This window comes from Akebia trifoliata, chromosome 4 (genome assembly GCF_017979445.1).
Source record: "Akebia trifoliata isolate Shusen 1 chromosome 4, ASM1797944v1, whole genome shotgun sequence".
Taxonomy (NCBI): domain Eukaryota; kingdom Viridiplantae; phylum Streptophyta; class Magnoliopsida; order Ranunculales; family Lardizabalaceae; genus Akebia; species Akebia trifoliata.
The window spans coordinates 9613311-9632957 of NC_141378.1; the positions used below are offsets into that span (position 1 = coordinate 9613311).

The 19647-nt window shown below is 35.1% G+C and overlaps 2 protein-coding genes across 8 annotated transcripts; one reads left to right on the forward strand and one right to left on the reverse strand.

Annotated features, from left to right (window-relative positions):
* The first annotated feature begins 1423 nt into the window (after positions 1-1423).
* Positions 1424-13909, forward strand: CHR34 (chromatin remodeling 34). 7 transcript variants are annotated; one of them, XR_015177543.1, is made up of 9 exons: positions 1424-1538; positions 1692-1795; positions 3384-4279; positions 5024-5242; positions 5548-5712; positions 7548-9328; positions 9421-9470; positions 10446-10516; positions 10720-13909. XR_015177543.1 is itself a non-coding variant. In XM_086439285.1 (8 exons), exons 2-7 carry the CDS (start codon positions 1768-1770, stop codon positions 9422-9424), a joined length of 3093 nt encoding a protein of 1030 aa, XP_086295411.1. In that variant the 5' UTR covers positions 1424-1538; positions 1692-1767; the 3' UTR covers positions 9425-9470; positions 10823-13909. The 7 variants fall into 7 exon arrangements, 4 of the variants coding, with proteins under 4 accessions (XP_086295411.1, XP_086295410.1, XP_086295407.1 ...); XR_015177541.1 differs by having other exon boundaries at positions 10728-13909; XR_015177542.1 differs by having other exon boundaries at positions 10823-13909.
* On the reverse strand, positions 12088-13812 carry LOC147403636 (BEL1-like homeodomain protein 11). The gene is made up of 4 exons (XM_086439286.1): positions 13084-13812; positions 12630-13009; positions 12493-12553; positions 12088-12412 (listed from the first exon to the last, which is right to left on the reverse strand). The coding sequence occupies exons 1-4, from the start codon at positions 13810-13812 to the stop codon at positions 12257-12259; spliced, it is 1326 nt and encodes a 441-aa protein (XP_086295412.1). The 3' UTR covers positions 12088-12256.
* Positions 13910-19647: the final 5738 nt, after the last annotated feature.

The following is a 19647-nucleotide window of genomic DNA, read 5'->3' on the forward strand; positions in this document are numbered from 1 at the left end:
CCGCCACCCGAATTTATAAGAACTCGGCCGAGTGAATTGACTTTTTTGCTTTGAATGTAGCGGAAACACTTTCGTGACAATGGGAAATGTATTTTTGTAAAAAAACAAAGGGTTTGGCACATTGACACAAAGGTCATTTCAGGCATTTTGTTGGTCTCTCATGAAAGATAGAAGTCAAGGAATTGAAAACTCGGAAGGGAAATCTCAAATTCTCACCAAAACATAAAAAGAGATACCTCAAAATTACCCATGAGTCTTTCAGATTTGCAAATCTTTTAGAAAATACTTAAAGGACCCTAGTGAAACGCTTTCTTTTTAAATAGTCTATTTAATAAATTTTTCTTTTCTTAATAGTCCCCAAATCTTATCTCACATTATAATGTTTTTGAAATACTCAAACTACTATTTTCTCATATTCTTCATGTACTTTGATTTTTCAATGGGGATTGAGATCAATTTTGATGATTTTTACCCCCAAAAGACAAATGGAGAATGAATATTTTTAATTCTGAACATTGAATTTTTTATTTTTTTATTTCAAAGATATTATAACAAAAAAATGAATAATGAAGTTGAAATTCTAAATTTTTTGGAAATTTCATTATAACTTGTAATCCGAGTGTCCATTTCACAACTCTAATATATATTTTAGGTCTTTCGAGAAGATCTATTTAATATAGTAACCGAAAAAATGATCACATTTACAGTGTCGAGTTCACCACTAAGTGGTAAGCTATAATATATATATATATATATTTCAATGTTGAATTTCATTTGTAAGTTTGAGAGTTGTGTGGAAATTCTATAGTCGTTCATTTTCAAAATCTTAGATCCAGTTCAAAAGAAATTATTTTTTTTTATATTTTTTATCTGAGTTTTTTGTTAAAACTTAGAGGGCTATGGTATTGGATTTTGAGCAAAATGACCCTTAAGCTATATTTGGATTGAGAGAAATGAAAATAAAAGAAACTCACAAAGAGAATAGAAGAGAAATGTAATTTCTCTCCACCATGTTTGAACTGACAAGAGAGAATTTGGGACTACTTTAAAATTTTAAAATACCTTAGAAAGAGATCTATGGGGGTAAAGTTGGAATTATAAAATATTTTAAAAAGGTTTCTCTCATCTTCTATAAACTTTTAGAGAGAAAGAAAACTCACTTTTTTTTCTCTTTTATTCTCTCAAATTTTTTTTTTTATCTCTCAACTTAACAATCCAAACAAGAGAAATGGAGAGAAACTCATTTATTTTCTCTTCCCTTCTCTTCTCTCAAACATAGTCCTGTAAGAAAAGGTTTCACTTTATTAAATGGACCATTAAGACATCGTAAAAAACTGAAGGACTATTTAAAAAAAAAAAAACCTACATCAGAGTCCTTTTAAGTAATTTTCCAAATTTTAATTTGGGACCACCGCATAGAGATCCCACAGCTGTAAATGTGCCAAATATACATGTCACTCACCAGACACCAAGTAAAGCTCTTACCCCAAAACTTCTCTCAAACGCCGGAGTCTGAAACAACAGTTCTCAAAATTAAGGTTTTTCTTTCATTTACGTTAATTTCCAAAGTTTCTAGGGTTTAATCTTAAGTTATTTTCCATTTATTTTCGCGATTTTTTCTCAGCAATGCATGTTACGAAGATTGATTATGTTCCGGAGCTTTAATTTATCAGTTTTTCTATAATGGGCAGAATTATCAACTAGGGTTCGTTTTGGTTCCAGTGATCTCGGAAGTTCAATCAAACTTCGAAGACAAGACCTTTCGTCATGAAGTTAGAGCATTTCCGCCCCACTGGTACAAATGCATGAATTTATTTCAAAATGCTTTAGTTCTTGATTTTCTTTTGGTATATTTTCTTCTTGTTAGCAAACTTTAATTTTAAGCAATTTCCGATTAAATTTGATCTCGAGTTGTTTTACTTTGGTTTGTTTATAAGTTACGTTTTCTACAAAACCCATCTATGGATTTTTTTGATTGAAAAACGTCTAAAGTTACTTGAAATAACACTCAAAATAGCACTCGTTTGTGTGAAAATCACAGTTTATTTTCCTCGTGATGCAAGTGTCGAACACTCTAGGACAATCGATGGTTCTCTGCAAACTCGAGTGCTACTTCGAGTCACTGTAGCAAGATTCTTTTTGATTCCCAATATGGGTATACTCTTCTATGTTGATTTGGGTTCGAGTCAAGGGTACATTGATCGCCTATTGTTTGGATCTCTTAGAGTTCCTGATTCACAAAGGTGGCAATTATTCAATTTTTTGACTAATCATCTGTAGGTCTTGTAAGCAAGCTTGGTTTAAAGTTTTGTACCGTTTCAGCATGTTTTATCCTTAAACATTCTGGTTTCAGCTGAGACCAGAATGAAACATTGAATGTTTCGGTCAAGACATTTTTTTTCTTCTCTTGACCAGAAATACTGCATCAAGACGAGATTTTAAACCTTGCATGCAAGCATGGTTTGAAATCTTGTTTGATGTAATGTTTCGATCAGGAGAGAAATAAACTGTCTCAATGAGGCATTCCACAAGCATTTTGAAAACTTTCAATGTTTCGTTCTAGTCTTGGGCTCTTGGCTGACATCAAAATGTCTTGACCTAATGAGATGGTTCCGAACATTAAACCGTGCTTATAATTGGTTTCCATTGCTGGCTCCCTAGTTGTATGGGTCATATCTAGAAATGGTGAGGTGGGTTTTGATTCTATGTTGGTGACAACATCAGTTGAAGAAGTCTTAATGGCAGGAAATGCATAAAATCGTTAAAGTTAGGTAGAAAATTCGATTGTCTCATGAGCGCCACAAAATTGGGGGAATTTAGGAAGAATATAGAAATTGCATATTGTATAAGTAATATGTTTGAAGAAAGAATTGAAAACATTCACCTGAGTGACCAAATGCCTTTACAAACTGAAGGAGGTTCCTATTTTGAGTGGACATGCCCGGGCTAGTAAATTCTTTTGTTGACAAAGTTAACCATTTTAATAAAATATCCAAAGTAATTCCTCAAATGAACAAAGGAAGAACAATGGTTGAAATGAACAAAGTAAAAAAAATGACCAATACCTGCCCATAGATTTTAGTAGAAGGCATCGTTATGAAATGAAAGAACTATGGTTGGTATAGACATTCTTTTTTCTTGTAAATGAATCATCCTTCTTACGTTACTGTAATGCATATATGCTCCTTTTTTTTTTGCTTTGCTTTTTTGTTAAGCTTGAATGTTGTTTTGGGTTCATGGATCTTTTTTTCTGAAAGCAAGGATTACTTTAACTCTGCATTTTTTAATTTTCGGGGATGTGTTTTTAGTTTTCTAAGCACAAGTTTGGCGTTGCTCTTGCTGATATGGTGTGTACATGATTTTTTTGTTTGTTTGACAAACAGAGTTGTATTCCAAACGGCATAAAAGGATGAAAATATCGAATGGAGGAAAAGATATTGGTAGCATCCCTAGTAGTGTTACGAGATCACACGCTGAATCCAAATACAAGAGGGGAAAAGCTCCTCAACATATCATAGATTATTCTGATCCATTTTCTATACCCAATCTGAAGGAAGAACTTGATCGCGGTATATATGGGAGTGTAACCAAAGATATTGAAGAACTACGTGCTCGGAAGTTACAAATGCTGAATCCTTTATTTGCAATGTATCCATCACTTTCTAGTTCCCCCCTAATCTTTTCACCTCAGTCTTCTAGAGGTGGGTTAGACGCTCGTGATTTGGCGTCTCAAGGTATTGTAGATTTGGATGATGATTGTGTAGTAATCGATGCTCCTGCGGTAGGAACCTCAAATCCACTTTGCAAATTATCTCCCGAAGACATGCATGATCGTGGTGGTCAAAATATTCGACGTGTACCTGATAGTTATGTCTCCATAAGTCTTGAGAAAAAGCCTAATGCACATAGTGATCTTCAGAAGCATAACAACTTGTCAGTTGTTATTCTTGATTCAGACGAAGAAGACGGTGGAGATCAAATTGGGACCGGGCATGCTTCCAATTATAACCTTGAGGTTTCTAAATTAGAAACCTCGCCAAGACCTCAGATACAAAGCCTTTATAACCCAGGGTCGGATAGAGGAAAAGCTCTTATTACTGATACCACCACATATTTTCCTGGAGTTCCTTATAACAACCATCGAAATAATAAGCAAAGGAATGCTAATATGGTCCAGAGTACTGTTTTTGAACCAAATCAGAAGGCATCATATAAGTATCAGGAGGTTGTCTTGAAGAAAGCAGTTGTTGAAAACCCAAACCCAATTAGGGATCTCAAAGTAAGTTTTTTGTGCATTAGTAATTCATAAGTTGCATATCTAAGAATAAACACGCTTGGCTCTGTCACATTTCAAAAAGTGCAAGATTAGTTGGGGAGTATCGAAATTGTTTTTGGGAGAAAAAAACCCTTTTGATTAAGCATGCTCAGCTGTGTGGGCATTGGGTCTTGTATGTAGATTCCCCTTATTGAGTGTATTACATGTTAATTTGATTCAAAATATCATTTCTCATCTTGGAAAGATTTATCACCGAGAAAGTGCTATGATATACATATTATCCATGTTAACCTCAACACATGCTTGCCTAGTGCAGATGGCAAGACACATCCCTCCCTTTGTGGTAGGTTAAGGGTTGATATCCATTTTAGTTCTCTTTTTTCTTTTGGTGCAAGCTTTATGAAGAATTCAGGGAGATTATCTTTGAAGATTTTATATTTAGATGGGAGTATTTTTTTATTTTTTTTTCAAGTTATTTTGCATGCATTTATTTGAAAGGGTGATATGATGAATTGGTTATTCAACCTTTTGAACTTCTAGGATTTTCTATTGTAATTCATTGAGGATTCTGTTTGCCTCCCATATCCAAAAATTGATCACAATGATTTTTTATTTATCTCTATTTTTGAGATAAAAGAGTTTGCACCTGTTTCTCGTTTACCAAACAAAAATGTTATTCTATTCTTTTTTGAATATGCCTGACTTAAAAAAGCCCTGTTACAATTTGATCTTATTGTGAAAATGAAGGATGCAATCCAGGGCAGAAATGGTAGGGAGGGGAAAGTGTCAAAAGAAGAACAGAAAAGTCCCGATGCTGAAAAAACACCAATAATAAAAGAAAAAGGTGTATACGTTGGTGTGCAAGAGGACCTAATGAACGAGAAAAGCAGTCACGAAAGAGAAAGAGATGATGATGGTCTCGATGACATTTGGCGGGAAATGTCATTTGCATTAGAATGTTCGAAGGTATTTTCATTCAGTTATCATTGCAGTTGTAGACAACTCTATCGGGTCTTTCTTTTTTCATTTATTCATCAAAGTTCTCTTTTCTTTCTCAATAGAGAACCATATATTGTATCTGTAAGGTGTCATTCAAAAAAGTAGTTCTTCTTACCCAAGAATGCTCCCATGGTATTGTTGTATGTAGTAATATTTCTCTAGGTAGTAGAGTTATATTGTATGGCAGTATCTTTTAAATGAATCTTATATTAAAGCATTCTAAGTCTTGTCATGAGATGATCAGTTTGCCAATGTTATTCTGCTTCCTTCAGGATGCTGGTGCAGAGAATTCAGCTGTTGGACACAATGGAGGAGTACAAGAAGGAGAAGAATGCGATCATTCTTTTGTTCTCAAGGATGATCTGGGATATGTTTGTAGGGTCTGTGGAGTTATTGAAAGGAGCATCGAAAATATATTTGACTTCCAGTGGGTAAAGGTATGGATCTGCATTGATGTAATGAAATATCTGTTGCAATATGTGGCTGGAAGCTACATATTATTTTTTGTTTTTTATGATTGGTTTTGATCTTAGTACACTTGTTTCAAAATGTCTTGTTTATGTCTTATATAGCATTTGTATCCCAAATAATCTGACTGTCGGATCTATTTGGTACTACGTAGAACCCTAAAATATTTTACTTTTAAAAATAATATTTAAAAGATTGCAAATATAAACAAATGGGAAAGATGTTTTAACAGTAAAGTTGTCATTGATAAAGTAGTTACATAGCTGTCTGATTATCTCCTCTTTACCCCGAGATTCAGGGGTCAAGAAATTTAATACCTTGGAATACCCATAATTCTGTTATGACATCCAGGTAACAGAGGGTGTATGCAAATTTTTTATTTATTTTTTATTTTTTATATTTGTGATCAGTGCCAACCCCAAATCTATTTGTTAAGGCTTTGTTGTTTATATTTGTGATAAGTAAGGGGTATGTGCAATATGGTGCTTCTGTTGAAAATTTTATTAAAGGGGGGTATGTTATTCACTTAGCCATTTGTTAGGGTAGTTGGAAGAAAAGAAACTCCTGTATCTTCGAGAATCAGGAACAATCAATCCAGAATATCATCATTTCAATTTTGGGTCTTCTCTTTTACTGGTGTAAAATCATTAAGGAGTTTAAGGGTGTCTTTTATGAGGATGTTCCAGGTCGTTGGGTTTATAATATTGCTAAGTAATTTTATCTCGTTTGGTCTTTTGTTGTATTTTTGGTTGGTCTTCTTATCCTCCATTTCGATGAAATTTTATTATCAAACCCTTCTTTATTAAAGAGAGAAAAGATGCACTTTCATCTGTATCCTGCATCAATGGATCTAACTAAGTATATCTAGTGACCTATTTATCTTTTAAAAAGGCCTCAGTTTACTTCAATAAGTTAGTTAAGTATACAAGTATTTATTTGTTTGAATAATCTTAACAGTAGAAACCTTAATCCCACATATTCATAATAAGATAATGCCATTACATCCTAGGCGTCTCTTATGGTCGGTCAAACACCAAGAAGTCATGTGGTGAGAACAAGGCCATGGCATCCATTTTTTTTCTGATGGAGATTTGTCTGATTCATGATGTTCCTCTCGAAGCTTTGCAGATATCTTCCAACTTCTGGAAAAATAACAATCTTACAAATAGACCCCAGTTTTTAGATATCAGAATCTTGCTTTTTTTTCATGATATACAATGATTGGCCAATAACTTGGCTAATATGTCTGAATAGTGATTTTTGTGTGTGCAAAGGTATAAATATACTTATTAGTTTCATTCTGGTCCTCCATGTAAATTGGACTTCAGTTTTCTGTGTTTTAAGAATTTGTTACTAAATGATCACATTGTAATACAATCTGTTTACCTGATCCACTACCCAATATCATGTTTTGAACAACCTATTAGTTCAGAGTTGACTCAAACAATCAACTAATGCATTGTAAGATTTTGGTAACATCTTTATTATTATTATGAGAGAAGGGAGAGTAGAAGTTGTTCGACACCAAAATTAGGATTCCAAAAATGTCCCCACCTTAACATTTTAACTTAATATAATCAGGGTCATTTTAGTAAAAAACCAAGAAAATTGCAACTTGGGTTGATGAGTTTTCAAAATTACAAAAATCCCTTTAATCAATAATTTTAATTACAAATAAGCCCGTTTGATATATGTGTGTCTGCACATGCCACCTTATAGTGTCTTTTACCACCTTATAGTGTCTTTCAATAAGCTTCAGAATGGGCATTCTAATACCTTGAGGCTTATTTCTCCTTCAATCCAGGGATCGAAGACCACAAGAACTTACATGTCTGAATCTCGGAGTGCCAATGATAGATACCAAACTGAAGCAGATCAGTTTTCTGGACTTAATGTCTCCGAACATGATATAGCTGTGGCTGAAATAGCCTTGCATCCAAGGCATATGAAGCAAATGAAGCCCCATCAACTCGAGGGCTTCAATTTCTTGCTAAGAAACTTAATATCTGATAAACCGGGTGGTTGCATCCTTGCCCATGCTCCAGGATCCGGAAAGACATTCATGATTATAAGTTTTATGCAAAGTTTTCTCGCTAAATATCCCAATGCAAGACCACTAGTTGTTCTGCCAAAAGGAATCCTAAACACGTGGAAGAAAGAGTTTGAAAGATGGCAAGTTGAAGACATTCCTTTGTACGACTTCTATACTTCAAAGGCAGAAAAAAGGTCTCTACAATTGGAGGTTTTGAAACAATGGGTGGAACACAAAGGCATCCTATTTTTGGGGTATAAGCAGTTTTCTAGCATTGTTTGTAATAGTGCAAGTAACAAGATTGCGGCTGCTTGTCATGACTTACTACTGAAGGTTCCCACCATTCTTATTCTGGATGAAGGCCACACTCCTCGGAATGAGAATACAGACGTACTAGTCTCCCTTGCCAAGGTCCAGACACCTCGCAAAGTAGTACTGTCGGGAACCCTATTTCAGAATCACGTTAAAGAAGTCTTCAATATTTTGAATCTTGTGCGTCCGAAGTTTCTGAAGTTGGAGACTTCCCGAGGTGTTGTCAAGCGTGTCATGAGCAGAGTACAGATTTCAGGTGTGAGGAAACAACTAAAAACTAATGCGGATTCAATATTCTATGATTTAGTTGAAGAGACGTTACAGAATGATGAAGATTTCAAAAGGAAGGTTACGGTCATAAAAGACCTCCGTGAGATGACAAGCAAGGTTCTTCACTATTATAAAGGAGATTTCTTGGATGAACTTCCCGGACTTGTTGACTGCACGGTTCTTCTCAATCTTAGTGCCAAGCAGAAACAATTGATGGAAAAGTTAAAGAAATTGGAGAAGTTCAAGAGAAGTTCTGTTGGTAGTGCCATTTATGTGCATCCTCAGTTGAGGGAATTCTCGGAAAATGCATCTAAAAAAGATAAAGGTTGTAATGTTGAAGAAGATAAAATAGACGACTTGTTAAGCAAAATGGATGTCAAAGATGGGGTGAAGGCCAAGTTTTTTCTCAATATGTTGGGTCTGTGTGAATCTTCTGGTGAGAAGCTATTGGTTTTCAGTCATTATCTCCTCCCATTGAAATTTATGGAAAAGTTGGTAGTTAAAACCAAGGGTTGGACTCCTAATAGGGAATTTTTTGTCATTTCTGGCGATTCGAGTGCTGAGCACAGGGAATGGTCTATGGACCGTTTCAACAACTCATCTGATGCTAAGGTCTTCTTTGGTTCAATCAAGGCATGTGGCGAGGGAATCTCTCTTGTGGGAGCATCTCGTGTCTTGATTTTGGATGTTCATCTGAACCCGTCTGTCACTCGCCAAGCTATTGGTCGTGCATTCCGACCGGGACAAGTGAGAAAAGTCTACACTTACAGGTTGGTTGCTGCTGATTCCCCTGAGGAGGAAGACCACAATACTTGCTTCAGAAAGGAGTTAATTTCGAAGATGTGGTTCGAGTGGAGTGAGTTCTGTGGTCACCAACCTTTTGAAATGGAGACAGTCGAAATGAAGGACTGCGACGATGTATTCTGGGAAAGCCCTTTATTAGGCGAAGATGTGAAGGTTTTGTATAAAAGGTTAGTGGAATTCAACGTTATCCAACATGAACATACGTAAATAAAATCCTCAATCTTCTTGGACTAATCAGTGGGATCTTTCTTCTGTTCAGGTGAACTCTCTCTTTTGCACAGGATTGCTATTTTTCAAACACTTGTTGTGGTAAGTCAATCGAACTCTTTGTTTGGAGTTCATTTGGACAAAATATACTGTTGTCTATCTTGCTTTTCACCGCTATGTGATGATTCCTAGTTAGGGCTGCAACTCGTGCGGGTTGGGGATCAACCTGTACCCAACCCACACTTGACAAACACCAACCTGTGCCCATACCCAACCGATCTCGGGCATATTTATTCTCTACCCAAGCCAAACCCAAGTCGTGGGTTGGTTTGGTTGACTCATTCCTCATTAATACTAGATAATTTAGTAATAATAATAGCTTATAATAAGATAAGTGTTATGTAAAAAAATATAAAATTTACAATTATTTGTCCTAAAGAAGAAGATGATTTACTGAAGTTCGAAATGTGTATTGTGAATGAGAAAGAAACAAAGATATTTAAAATTATTTTTAAATTATAACCATATTAAGCTGAGGTTCGGGCAATCCGATGTCTATGATGCCCGAATCCAACCTGATTTCATTTGGTCAGACTTTTTTTCCGAAACCCAAGCCCGAACCCTACCTAATTGTGCCCAAACCAGACCCAAGATCAGGTTCGGGTTTGGCCCATCCAAGTTGCAGTCCTATTCCTAGTTCTATTTTATCCAGAAATTTAATTTAATATTTCCTCCTCAGGCACTTCCAGGGGTTTTGTCGGCAGGTCACTGTAGAGCACTGTATTATATGATGTATCTGTACAGCTAAATAGAACCTTTGGAAAAAAAAAAATTCTGATGTTGCGACTCCTTTTCACTTACCCCTAGTGCTTCCTTTGTGATCAAAGCTTTGTAGTGTAACTAGATGAGTTGTATTGGTGTCACCCATGCCATAAAATTCAGCAATTGCAAATACTCGCTGAGAATTAATGGCACAGTTACATATTATTTTTCGGTTAAAAAATTAGAAGTATGGCTTGTACTCAGATTCTTGTTTCTGTATATTATCTTCACTTGGAAATTGTTGGGGATGAACAGTACTCTTGAAGTTGGTCTAAGGCTGTTTGATCAGTGCCTTGGCTTCGAGTCTCAAGAATGTATAACCACAGGTACTCTTCTTCATTCACTCGTTTTGCCTCAATCATGGCTTGCTGCCTTGATTTGTCCTGTTTTCAGATCCAAATTCTGCCTAGACAACTGGAAAAGTAGTACATATTGAATTTGCGGGGTTTAAAAAAAAAAAATAAATAAATAAAAAATCTGTTGATTCACCATGCTTGTTTTAATAAATTACTGATTCTGTTTGAATTAGTTCCACAGAGGTTGCGTAATTCTAGTACTGCCTGAATCCGAACCGTTGTTAGAAGCCTTGATATGTTTTAAATCTGTGTGCCAAACCTTACCGTGATTCTCAGGAGCCATATCGCTCTTTCGCTGTATCCCCAATATGGCTGTAGTCTGTCATGGAGCAAGGGAAGTTTACACGCTACAGGCTTGGGTGATTCCAAACGTCCATGATAGGTTCCTGCGAAACAAATTTGACTGTGTAATCACAACCGTTCTATGAATCTATATCATCGTTGGTGATGATGAGAAAATATGAATTATGCTATTGTCCAGGATATGGTTCTGGTGTGGGTGCAAGAGCATCAAGTGCCTTCAAAGCATTATATATTTTGAATGCTAAGTCCATCAAATTTCGTTAGTGTTCTAATCTGATCCATGTATCAATTTAGTCCTCGTTTGAATCTGTTTTGTTAACCTACCCAGTCAACAGTTACTCTCTTGGTGCTAAACCAACAAATTATCAGGATTGAGGGACTCGTAAACAAATAAATGATCAAAATCCAATGTTTGGGATTTATGTATTCCCATGATACACATCCTTGATACTTGTCCCGAGGATAAATGGTGACCATTGGGTTTTATGTTTGTACGGTCCGGATCATTTATTTTTTCACAAGTCACTGTGTCCAGACCCAACAACAAAGCATTTCTTTTAGAATTTAAAATTTAAATTAGAAAGTAAATTCGTTTTATTTAATTAAATTGAAAAAAAAAAAAATGTTCATAGTTTAGTAATATTTTCCATTAATCCCACGTTCATTACTTGGTTGCGACTTCCAGAGGGAAGACTTGACTACTATTCAATCTATCAACCTAGGCTCGTACACCATTGTTGCCCTTGATTAGTAGTAAAAAGATTCTTACTTTTAATGGAGAACAACAACGCTTTGATTTCTAAAGAAAATTAATTACTTGTACATAAAACCTAATTGACTCGTCTGACCTTTCATTTACTTGATCAGTATTTTCAAAAATATTGCACGAGTAAATATGATGGATGATTCATATTGACTATCTTGCCTGGTAGGCTTGAGATGACTCAGCTGGGTCCTGGCAGTCTCAGATGAGATTTAAAACCAAGGGTTGCAACTTACTCGACAATCAGATGAGCGGGTTACTATTCATAGTATGTTAGCACCTTCGACACCCAGACATACCTTGCTTACGTATATTATTATTATGGGGAAATGCATTAATAGATATACGACACTAACAAGGAGTGATATAAAAGTTACTACAGGGATAACTAACTGTTTTTTTCCCAAGTGTCCTGATTGAGAGGAAAAACCAATCAGATCTTGCACATCGAGACCAGTCCCATAGAGATGATAAATCTGATGATTAAGGGATTGACTTGCTTGGATTAATTACTTGAAAGAAAAAATAAATTATGTCATACATTCTTCATGAAAAGTGGTATCCTTTTGCATTTACATTAAGAAACATGGCATCTAAGTTCTCGATAAGACTTATTGCTCTCATTTTCAATTCTCCGCTCTTTGTTACTTTCCTGCAAGATCTGAGACACTCTTACTTGTCATAGAAATGCTTTCGGATGGACTTGAATCCATACAAGACTCTTCGAACTCATCTTTATACATCTCTTCAATCATAGGCTTCCAAAGTCGTACTCGAGCATTTATGAACCAATTTGAAACCTGAAACAATCATCAAGAGTCACCATAGTTACCAAAATCAACCAAATTTCCAAGAAAAAGAGAAGGTGTTCAAAAATTACTTGGTTCTTGGTCAGGCCTGTCTGTGATGCTAATGTTAGCTTCTCAGAGTCATTGGGATATCTGAAAGAAACTCATCACAAAGAAAGATTAAAAAGTACAAAAACATGAAGTCAAATTGCAATGTAAAAGCGCTTACGGATGAAGGAAGTGTTCGAAGAGCCAAGCACGAAGAATCTCCACCGAATTCTCCGGTAGCCCTCGTGTTGGTCTCCATGTTTGACGTTGGTTTTGGATCATCCCGAGTTGTTGAAGATTCACTCGAGAATGTCTCGACTCTTGATCAAAGAGACTAAGTTGGGAAAGACCACTACGGATCCTTGGTAAATCTTTAGAAAATTGTCTCTTAGCTATATATATTTGAGTGATTATGGCGTCTCTTAAGTTGCAAAAATGTCTTGACATGGCCTGGAGTGCCAGAGCAGTATAAGACTTGGCTGCCCCCAAGCCCGCTATCACCTCAAATGACGATACCACGTCTTCCATTTGATGGTAGTATTGTTCATATCTGCTCTCAACCTAAACATTGAGAGGAATTTAATTGAATTTCATTGAGTTCGAAACAAAAAATTTGAATAGTTTGTTACACCAACCTCATCTAGTAACACAATGAGCTCTGTCATTCTAACATGAAGTTCGTCTTTCACCCCAGATGAGAACTTGTTACCGTACAACTCCGCTTGAAGTTCTGGGGAAAGTCCAAGAGCTCCACCACGTCTTCCATTACGAGTTAACCGTCCAAAAAATTTATCAGAACCCAAATCAATAGCCTTGCCGCCAACACTAACAACTTCATCAAGAAGAGATTGAGCTGGCTTTAGATATCTAGAATTCCCGACAACAGAAGCAAAAGATTCGGGTTCATATGAAGTGGAACAAGTTTGGTTCTGTGAAGTTGAAGACGAGGCATTGGTGCCTAGAAGATCCGGTTGAAAGGATCTTTGCCTGTATTGGAGTGTCGGGACTAGTACGTGAGATGGAAGGTGAGAACCGAGAGTTAGGGATAGTCTTTGGCCTTGTTGATCTGCTTCTTTTGCCGCTTCAAGAAGATTCATTAAATGTCTGCCACTACAGGTTTGGGTATCCTCGGATTCGGCTAGAACTTGATGGTGTTCTATTGATCTAGATATTTGATGCCCGAGTGATTGAATATTAGGCGGTACACTTAGTGATTGAGTGAACGGGTTCCTATGTCTTCCATCAGATTGGAAACCAGTGTAGTCATGATCTTCGAAATTGGTTTGGTTCGTAACCGTGTTTGACATAACAAATTGACGTACAACATTTTGGTTGGGGTCCATGGACAAGTCTTCAGAAACCATTGGAATCAGATGTGCTCTTCAATGTGTAATTGTATTGAGATCTTGGTGGGAAGAGTGGTAGTTTGATCAAGAGAACTAGGAAAGAAGTTGTAAGTGTCGACGAGTTCTCGTCGTTTCTACAAGTGGTACCAGAGCCAGCCTTGTGAAAAGCTTTTTGTGCTTCACGAGCACGGAGAAGTAGCTAATTGGTTTTCTATGGGAGCAATTCGGGCGTCATTAGAGTTCGTGGAGGGGCGCCGTTAGTTTCTAGAGAAATTACTATTACTTGTTTGTAGGGGGAAGGAAAAAAAAAACCCTCTAATTTCAAAGAAACAAAAGGTTTCCTATTAAGGTGAGATTTAATAGAGAGACCTATAACTTATTCTTTTTTAAGGTTTTTATTTTTTGGAAGAATAGATCTATAACTTGTTCAAACCTGCAAGAAATCAAATTTCAAATGAATATAATTGGGAATGATCAATGTTAAGATCAAGTTATGAAATAAGATAAGAGTTGAAATTACTAAAATTACAAGCATGGGCTATTGGGTGATCAGGATTAGAATCATCTAAGAAATCTAAGCTAATTTACTCCCAAAACAACTGAAATCAAGAAAAAGGTTAGCATCTGAGATGCATAGCACAAGGAATAATTACCATTAAAGCTAGATGATCTGCTTAAGCAAAGAAAGAGAAAATAGTTTAGAGGAAGACCATTTGTAAAACTTAGAATAACACTCACCCACTCAAAAAACCCACCAGAAGAACTGAAAAAAAGAGAGACCCATCTGTTAAAAACCCATTAGGAATCAAATCAAACGCACCATATACACACTTGAAAGAAAGCTACCCATGTTCAACAAACCCACCAAATTTTTTCCCACTTTTTTAGCAAATCAAATACCAGTATATGATGAGTGACATAAATTATAAGAAGTAATGTAAAACAACTACACCCAGACATCCATACACACTATTTCCTCAAACTAGTTTCACTAAGAAGTTCTAAACACTCAAACAAACATAGAAATTAAATAAAACTCAAGATATGAATTCTTGAAACAAAGCTAAACATGTTAAAAAAACCCACATATTTCCTTCGTTTGAAGCAAATAAAATAGCAATATGACTACTGACTTACCGTAGTTGATAAAAACTATCAAACAAACATAGAAATTAATTCAAACCCAAGACATGAATTTTTGAAACAAAGCTACCCATGTTTAAAAACCCACATATTTCCTTTGTTTATAGCAAATAAAATAGCAATTTGTGACTATTGACATACCTTAGTTGATATAAACCATCATACTAACATAGAAATTAAATCAAACCCAAGACATGGATTCTTGAAACAAAGCTACCCATGTTAAAAAAAAAAACCCCACAAATTTGGTTTCTTTGTAGCAAATAAAATAGCAATTTATAACTACTGACACACCTCAGTTGATAAAAACCATCAAGGCAATGCACAACTACATCAAGTTATTCACACACTATCTCTTCTCTTAAACTTGTTTCACTTTTAAGAAGTTTTAAACTCTCAAACACACATAGAAACAGATCTCTGCATAGCCCTCCAAAGAAGCAAAGCTAAGTAAAACCAAAAATGGCAGAAAAAAGATGGTCCCCTCACCTTTCCTGACAGAGAGAGAGAAGGAGAGATGAAACACAAGAAGCAATCAAACCCTTCATTTTTTAAAGTTCTTGGCAACCCAACTCAATGAGTTCTGGAATCTTTGCCTTCCTGTTGCATCATAGAGAAATGGGTTTCATCAGTATGTTAAATAGGTTTCATCTGTAAAAAGTAGAGAAAAGTGCGCTATCTTTTTCACACACTCAGTTTTAAGATTGTCTCCTTGTGGTGTCTGTACAAGAACCTAAATTGGAATATCTACCTTTTCCCACTTTTGTTTCGTAATGATACATGGATCAGTGGTGAAGACAATAAGATTACAATCTATCAAAAGAGCAAAGAGAGATTGAGAGGGGTGGTGGCCTAGTAGAGAAGATATAATAAAGACATCTTTCTCAAAAATATTGATATAGAATTTTTTTTTTGAGCTGCTATTGGCACCCAACTTTTACTTATTACATCCCAATTCAAAATAAAGAAACTAATTGAATAAATGAGAATAAGTAAAGGTTGGGGTACCAATAGAATCTCTCTCTCTCTCTCTCTCTCTCTCTCTTATACTAGATTTCTATTCTTGGAGTTTAGGATTTTACATGAGCTTATCATAATTCTAAAACAACTATTGAAATTGTTTCAACTATAATATTTTGTAATGTTAAGAATATAATTTGAATTAAAATTGGGGTATGATAAATAATTTAAGAAATTAGGGTGTAATAAGTAAAATTTGGGGTGCCAATAGCAGTTCCCCAATTCCCCCCCCCCCCCCTCTGACCACACTTACCTTGATGGAATTTAGACCACCTTATGAAACAGTTGCACAATATTGAATACTTCAACCCATTGGATTTGGGATTTTAGTTGCACAATATTGAATACTTCAACCCATTGGATTTGGGATTTTTGTTGGTGGGATAAACAGAGATTTCAGATCTCTTAGAGACCAATATATTTTTCTTAATTCCTATCATTTATATATTTTTTAATTGGTAGGCATGTTTTTAATGGGTTCTGTAACTCGATGTTGGCAGGATTTGAACTCAGATATCTAGTATCATCACCTAAATGACTTTACCAACTGAACTACATGGCATTTATTACAATTTATATTCTTGGTAATTCCTAAATATATCATTTAATCTCAGTAGTATGTTTGAATGATGTGGTTAAAAATATGAAATTTTCTTAGATATAAAATAATTTTAATAGTTAAAACAATGTTTTTATGGTAAATTGACAACATTGCAGTTGGCCTATTCCTTAATTTTACTTTGTCCAAAGTCAAGTTTTTGTTATGAGAGATTCTATTGCCACATCAACTTTTGCTAATGTAACCTCAATTTATATGTAAATCGCCAAAAAATTAGCACATATCTTAGAGTGGCGTTAGCAAAAGTTAATCTGACAATAGAAGCTCTCTTTAGTTATTAAGGGTAAAGTTACATTTACTTGTAGTGTTTTCATCCAAGGTCTGTTTTTCTACGATATCTTTATGATAAAGACATTCATAAAAAATCAAGTGAGATTTGTTTAACCTAGACCTATATAACCAAGTTTGGATTCAACAATTATTTACTTAGAGTCAATTTAATTAAATTCGAAAACAAAATGGGAAGACAATGAGCCTAAAAAAATTGACGGAGAGAAAGATAGAAAAAAAAAGTTGATTTGTTGAAAATAATTTTTGATAATTAAAATATATATATATATATATAAGAAAAATTCTTAACTCATCATCAATTATTTTTGAACAATTGATTAATCATCGATTTTTTTAAAGACCTTATTCTGAATGATTTTTTTTTTCTTTTATTTGAATTCGTATTAAAAATTGGCAAATTTTGTGACTATACCTAGACCTAAAAAATTAAAAGGATTGACAATTTCTAACCATAAAATTTAAATATTTTCACTATTTAAATTAAGGGTCCTGTTTGCACCCTACACTTTACCTTACGCTTTACCCTACGTGTTTTGTCCTACATGGGTTAGAAGTTTTGGAATAGGCTGATTTTTGGTGAGGATGATCTTTATGGTGAGGAGATCATCCTCACCAAAAATTAACTCATTCCAAAACTAACCCCATAAAAAATAGTTAACAAAAAATGGACGGTCCACGAATTTTCAACTAGTAAAAATGGGATTAGAAATTTTGGAATAGAGTCATTTTTTGGTGAAAAGAATCTTCTAACCGTAGAAATCATCCTCATCAAAAATCAGTCTATTTCAAAAATTTTAATCCATGTAGGATAAAACATGTTGGATAAAATATAAGGTAAAGCGTAGGGTGTTGAACATTTCCCTTAAATTAATTTCTAGAAATCATTATTAAATATGATGGCCCCTCAAATCCACAAGGTTACTTTAGCTTGAGCTAGGGTTAGACCCTTAAGACTTTTCATTTTAGAATGCTTTATCACTTTTTTTTGATAAAGAATATCTTTATCATAGTACACCTAAGCGTTTTGATTGGGATAATTTGATCTGATTGGTTGGATGCTTTAGTAATGATTGCCATCTTTGTTCCTTCCTGCCTGTCCAGTTGTCCCTCTCTTGTTGCAGTATTTCTGTTCTTTAATTAGGATCTTGTGGGGCCTACCTTTAGATTAAAGTGTTTCTGTGTTCTGTGAACAATCTGAGAGTACTGAGGTAACCTGAAGATTTCATCACAGATACTTGTATGAGTTGTTGATCATGTTAATTAGAACTGGGCCCACTGAATGAACCATTCCAATGTTTTTCCCCAGGCCCACACAAAAAATCAACCTGATTGGTGATTGATCATCTCCCATTTGACTTGATTGTTTTCATGTAAACTTCATGAACAGGCCCATAAGTGAATATTAAGAGGGGATCAAATATTCCAGTGGGTCCACACACCCAAAAAAAAAAAAAAAGTATTCCACGTGTCAGTACGTGGAAGTGCTAACATCATAAACTTTTCTTCAATTTGAAATAGAATTCTCCAGATGTTATCTGGGCAGGAGAGTGATCGTCTTAATTTTAAGTGGAATAATTGTTTAAGGGAAATGATAGTACAAGTACAGTTAATTTTATTTCCAGGACATTTAGGGTATAACAGGGAAATATAGTGGTTTTGTTGACTAAAGTAATGTTGTAAATTGGAAATATAAAATATATATCTGACAATATCATTGATTCTTTCTCCCTTTTTTATTTATTATTTTAAAGGACAGGTGCTCGCTTTAGTGGCGTAGGTTTAATGATAAAGGTGTGGAGATAGAGACACCTAGGTTGCCTAGGCTTTCTTTTTTCTCAGAATTGGGAGTGCTTACTTAGGTCATTCTGTACATCCTAGGGTGTATTCTTACGATGAGGGTATTTACGTCACTTTTATTAGTCTTTTAGAGAAGACCAAGTTCAAGGATTATTCTTTTATTGGATAATATCTGCTTGACGAACTCATCCTACCCGACTTATTCTTGTATCCACTTGAAATTCGGGTATAAATCGGATACAGATATCTTTAACTTAAATGGATAAAAAAATAAATATGGATAATTAGATATAGAGTTGGATACGGATATGAAAATAATTTCATCTGACCCATACTTGACCCATTGTCGACCCTAGGAAGCCTAGGAGTTTATTTCTTAACCATCCTTAAAATTAAGGCGTACACTTGCTGCCTCCACATTTCTCAAAGCGCACCCAACTAAAACAATTTAAATTAGGGTTAAGGCCCACACTTGTTACCTACCTCCACATGTTCTCAAAACAAAACACACCCCACTTTAAAAAAAAAAATTGACTAATGATAAATTGATGTGTTGAAACATATGCGGTGATGATATAGTTGATGTGGCAAGCGTACAGAATCGTAGATCTTTTTCCTCGTGTATTCTGAATAAAAAGATCTATGACTCTATGCACTTGTCACATCAACCCTGTACAGACTACATATGTGTTAGTGTGTCAATTTATCACGACTCAAAAAAATTTTGAAGTGTGAGTCGAAATAACATCGTGAGTAGAGAACTATCAATTTTTCTCAAGTCACTTAAGCATTTTTTCCAAATTAAAAGATTCATATCTTTTTTTCTTTTACCAATTGGGGTACATTTTGAGAAACTTTGAGAAAAACCATCTAGTGTAATTCTTAAGTTAATCCAAGGTTTGTGATTGTTCCAATTGGAAAATCTCGATGAGTAAGATCGAGCGGTGTTGGCCTATGATCTTCTATGGACCAGGGCCTTTTTT

Coding starts and splice junctions, on each gene's coding strand:
- CHR34 (XM_086439285.1), top strand. CDS start 1,768: ATGAAGTTAGAGCATTTCCGCCCCACTG. Junction 5,243..5,547: donor TTGCATTAGAATGTTCGAAG/GTATTTTCATTC, acceptor TGCTTCCTTCAG/GATGCTGGTGCAGAGAATTC. Junction 5,713..7,547: donor TTGACTTCCAGTGGGTAAAG/GTATGGATCTGC, acceptor CCTTCAATCCAG/GGATCGAAGACCACAAGAAC.
- LOC147403636 (XM_086439286.1), bottom strand. CDS start 13,812: ATGGTTTCTGAAGACTTGTCCATGGACCCCAACCAAAATGTTGTACGT. Junction 13,010..13,083: donor TCATTGTGTTACTAGATGAG/GTTGGTGTAACA, acceptor CTCAATGTTTAG/GTTGAGAGCAGATATGAACA. Junction 12,554..12,629: donor TTCGAACACTTCCTTCATCC/GTAAGCGCTTTT, acceptor AGTTTCTTTCAG/ATATCCCAATGACTCTGAGA.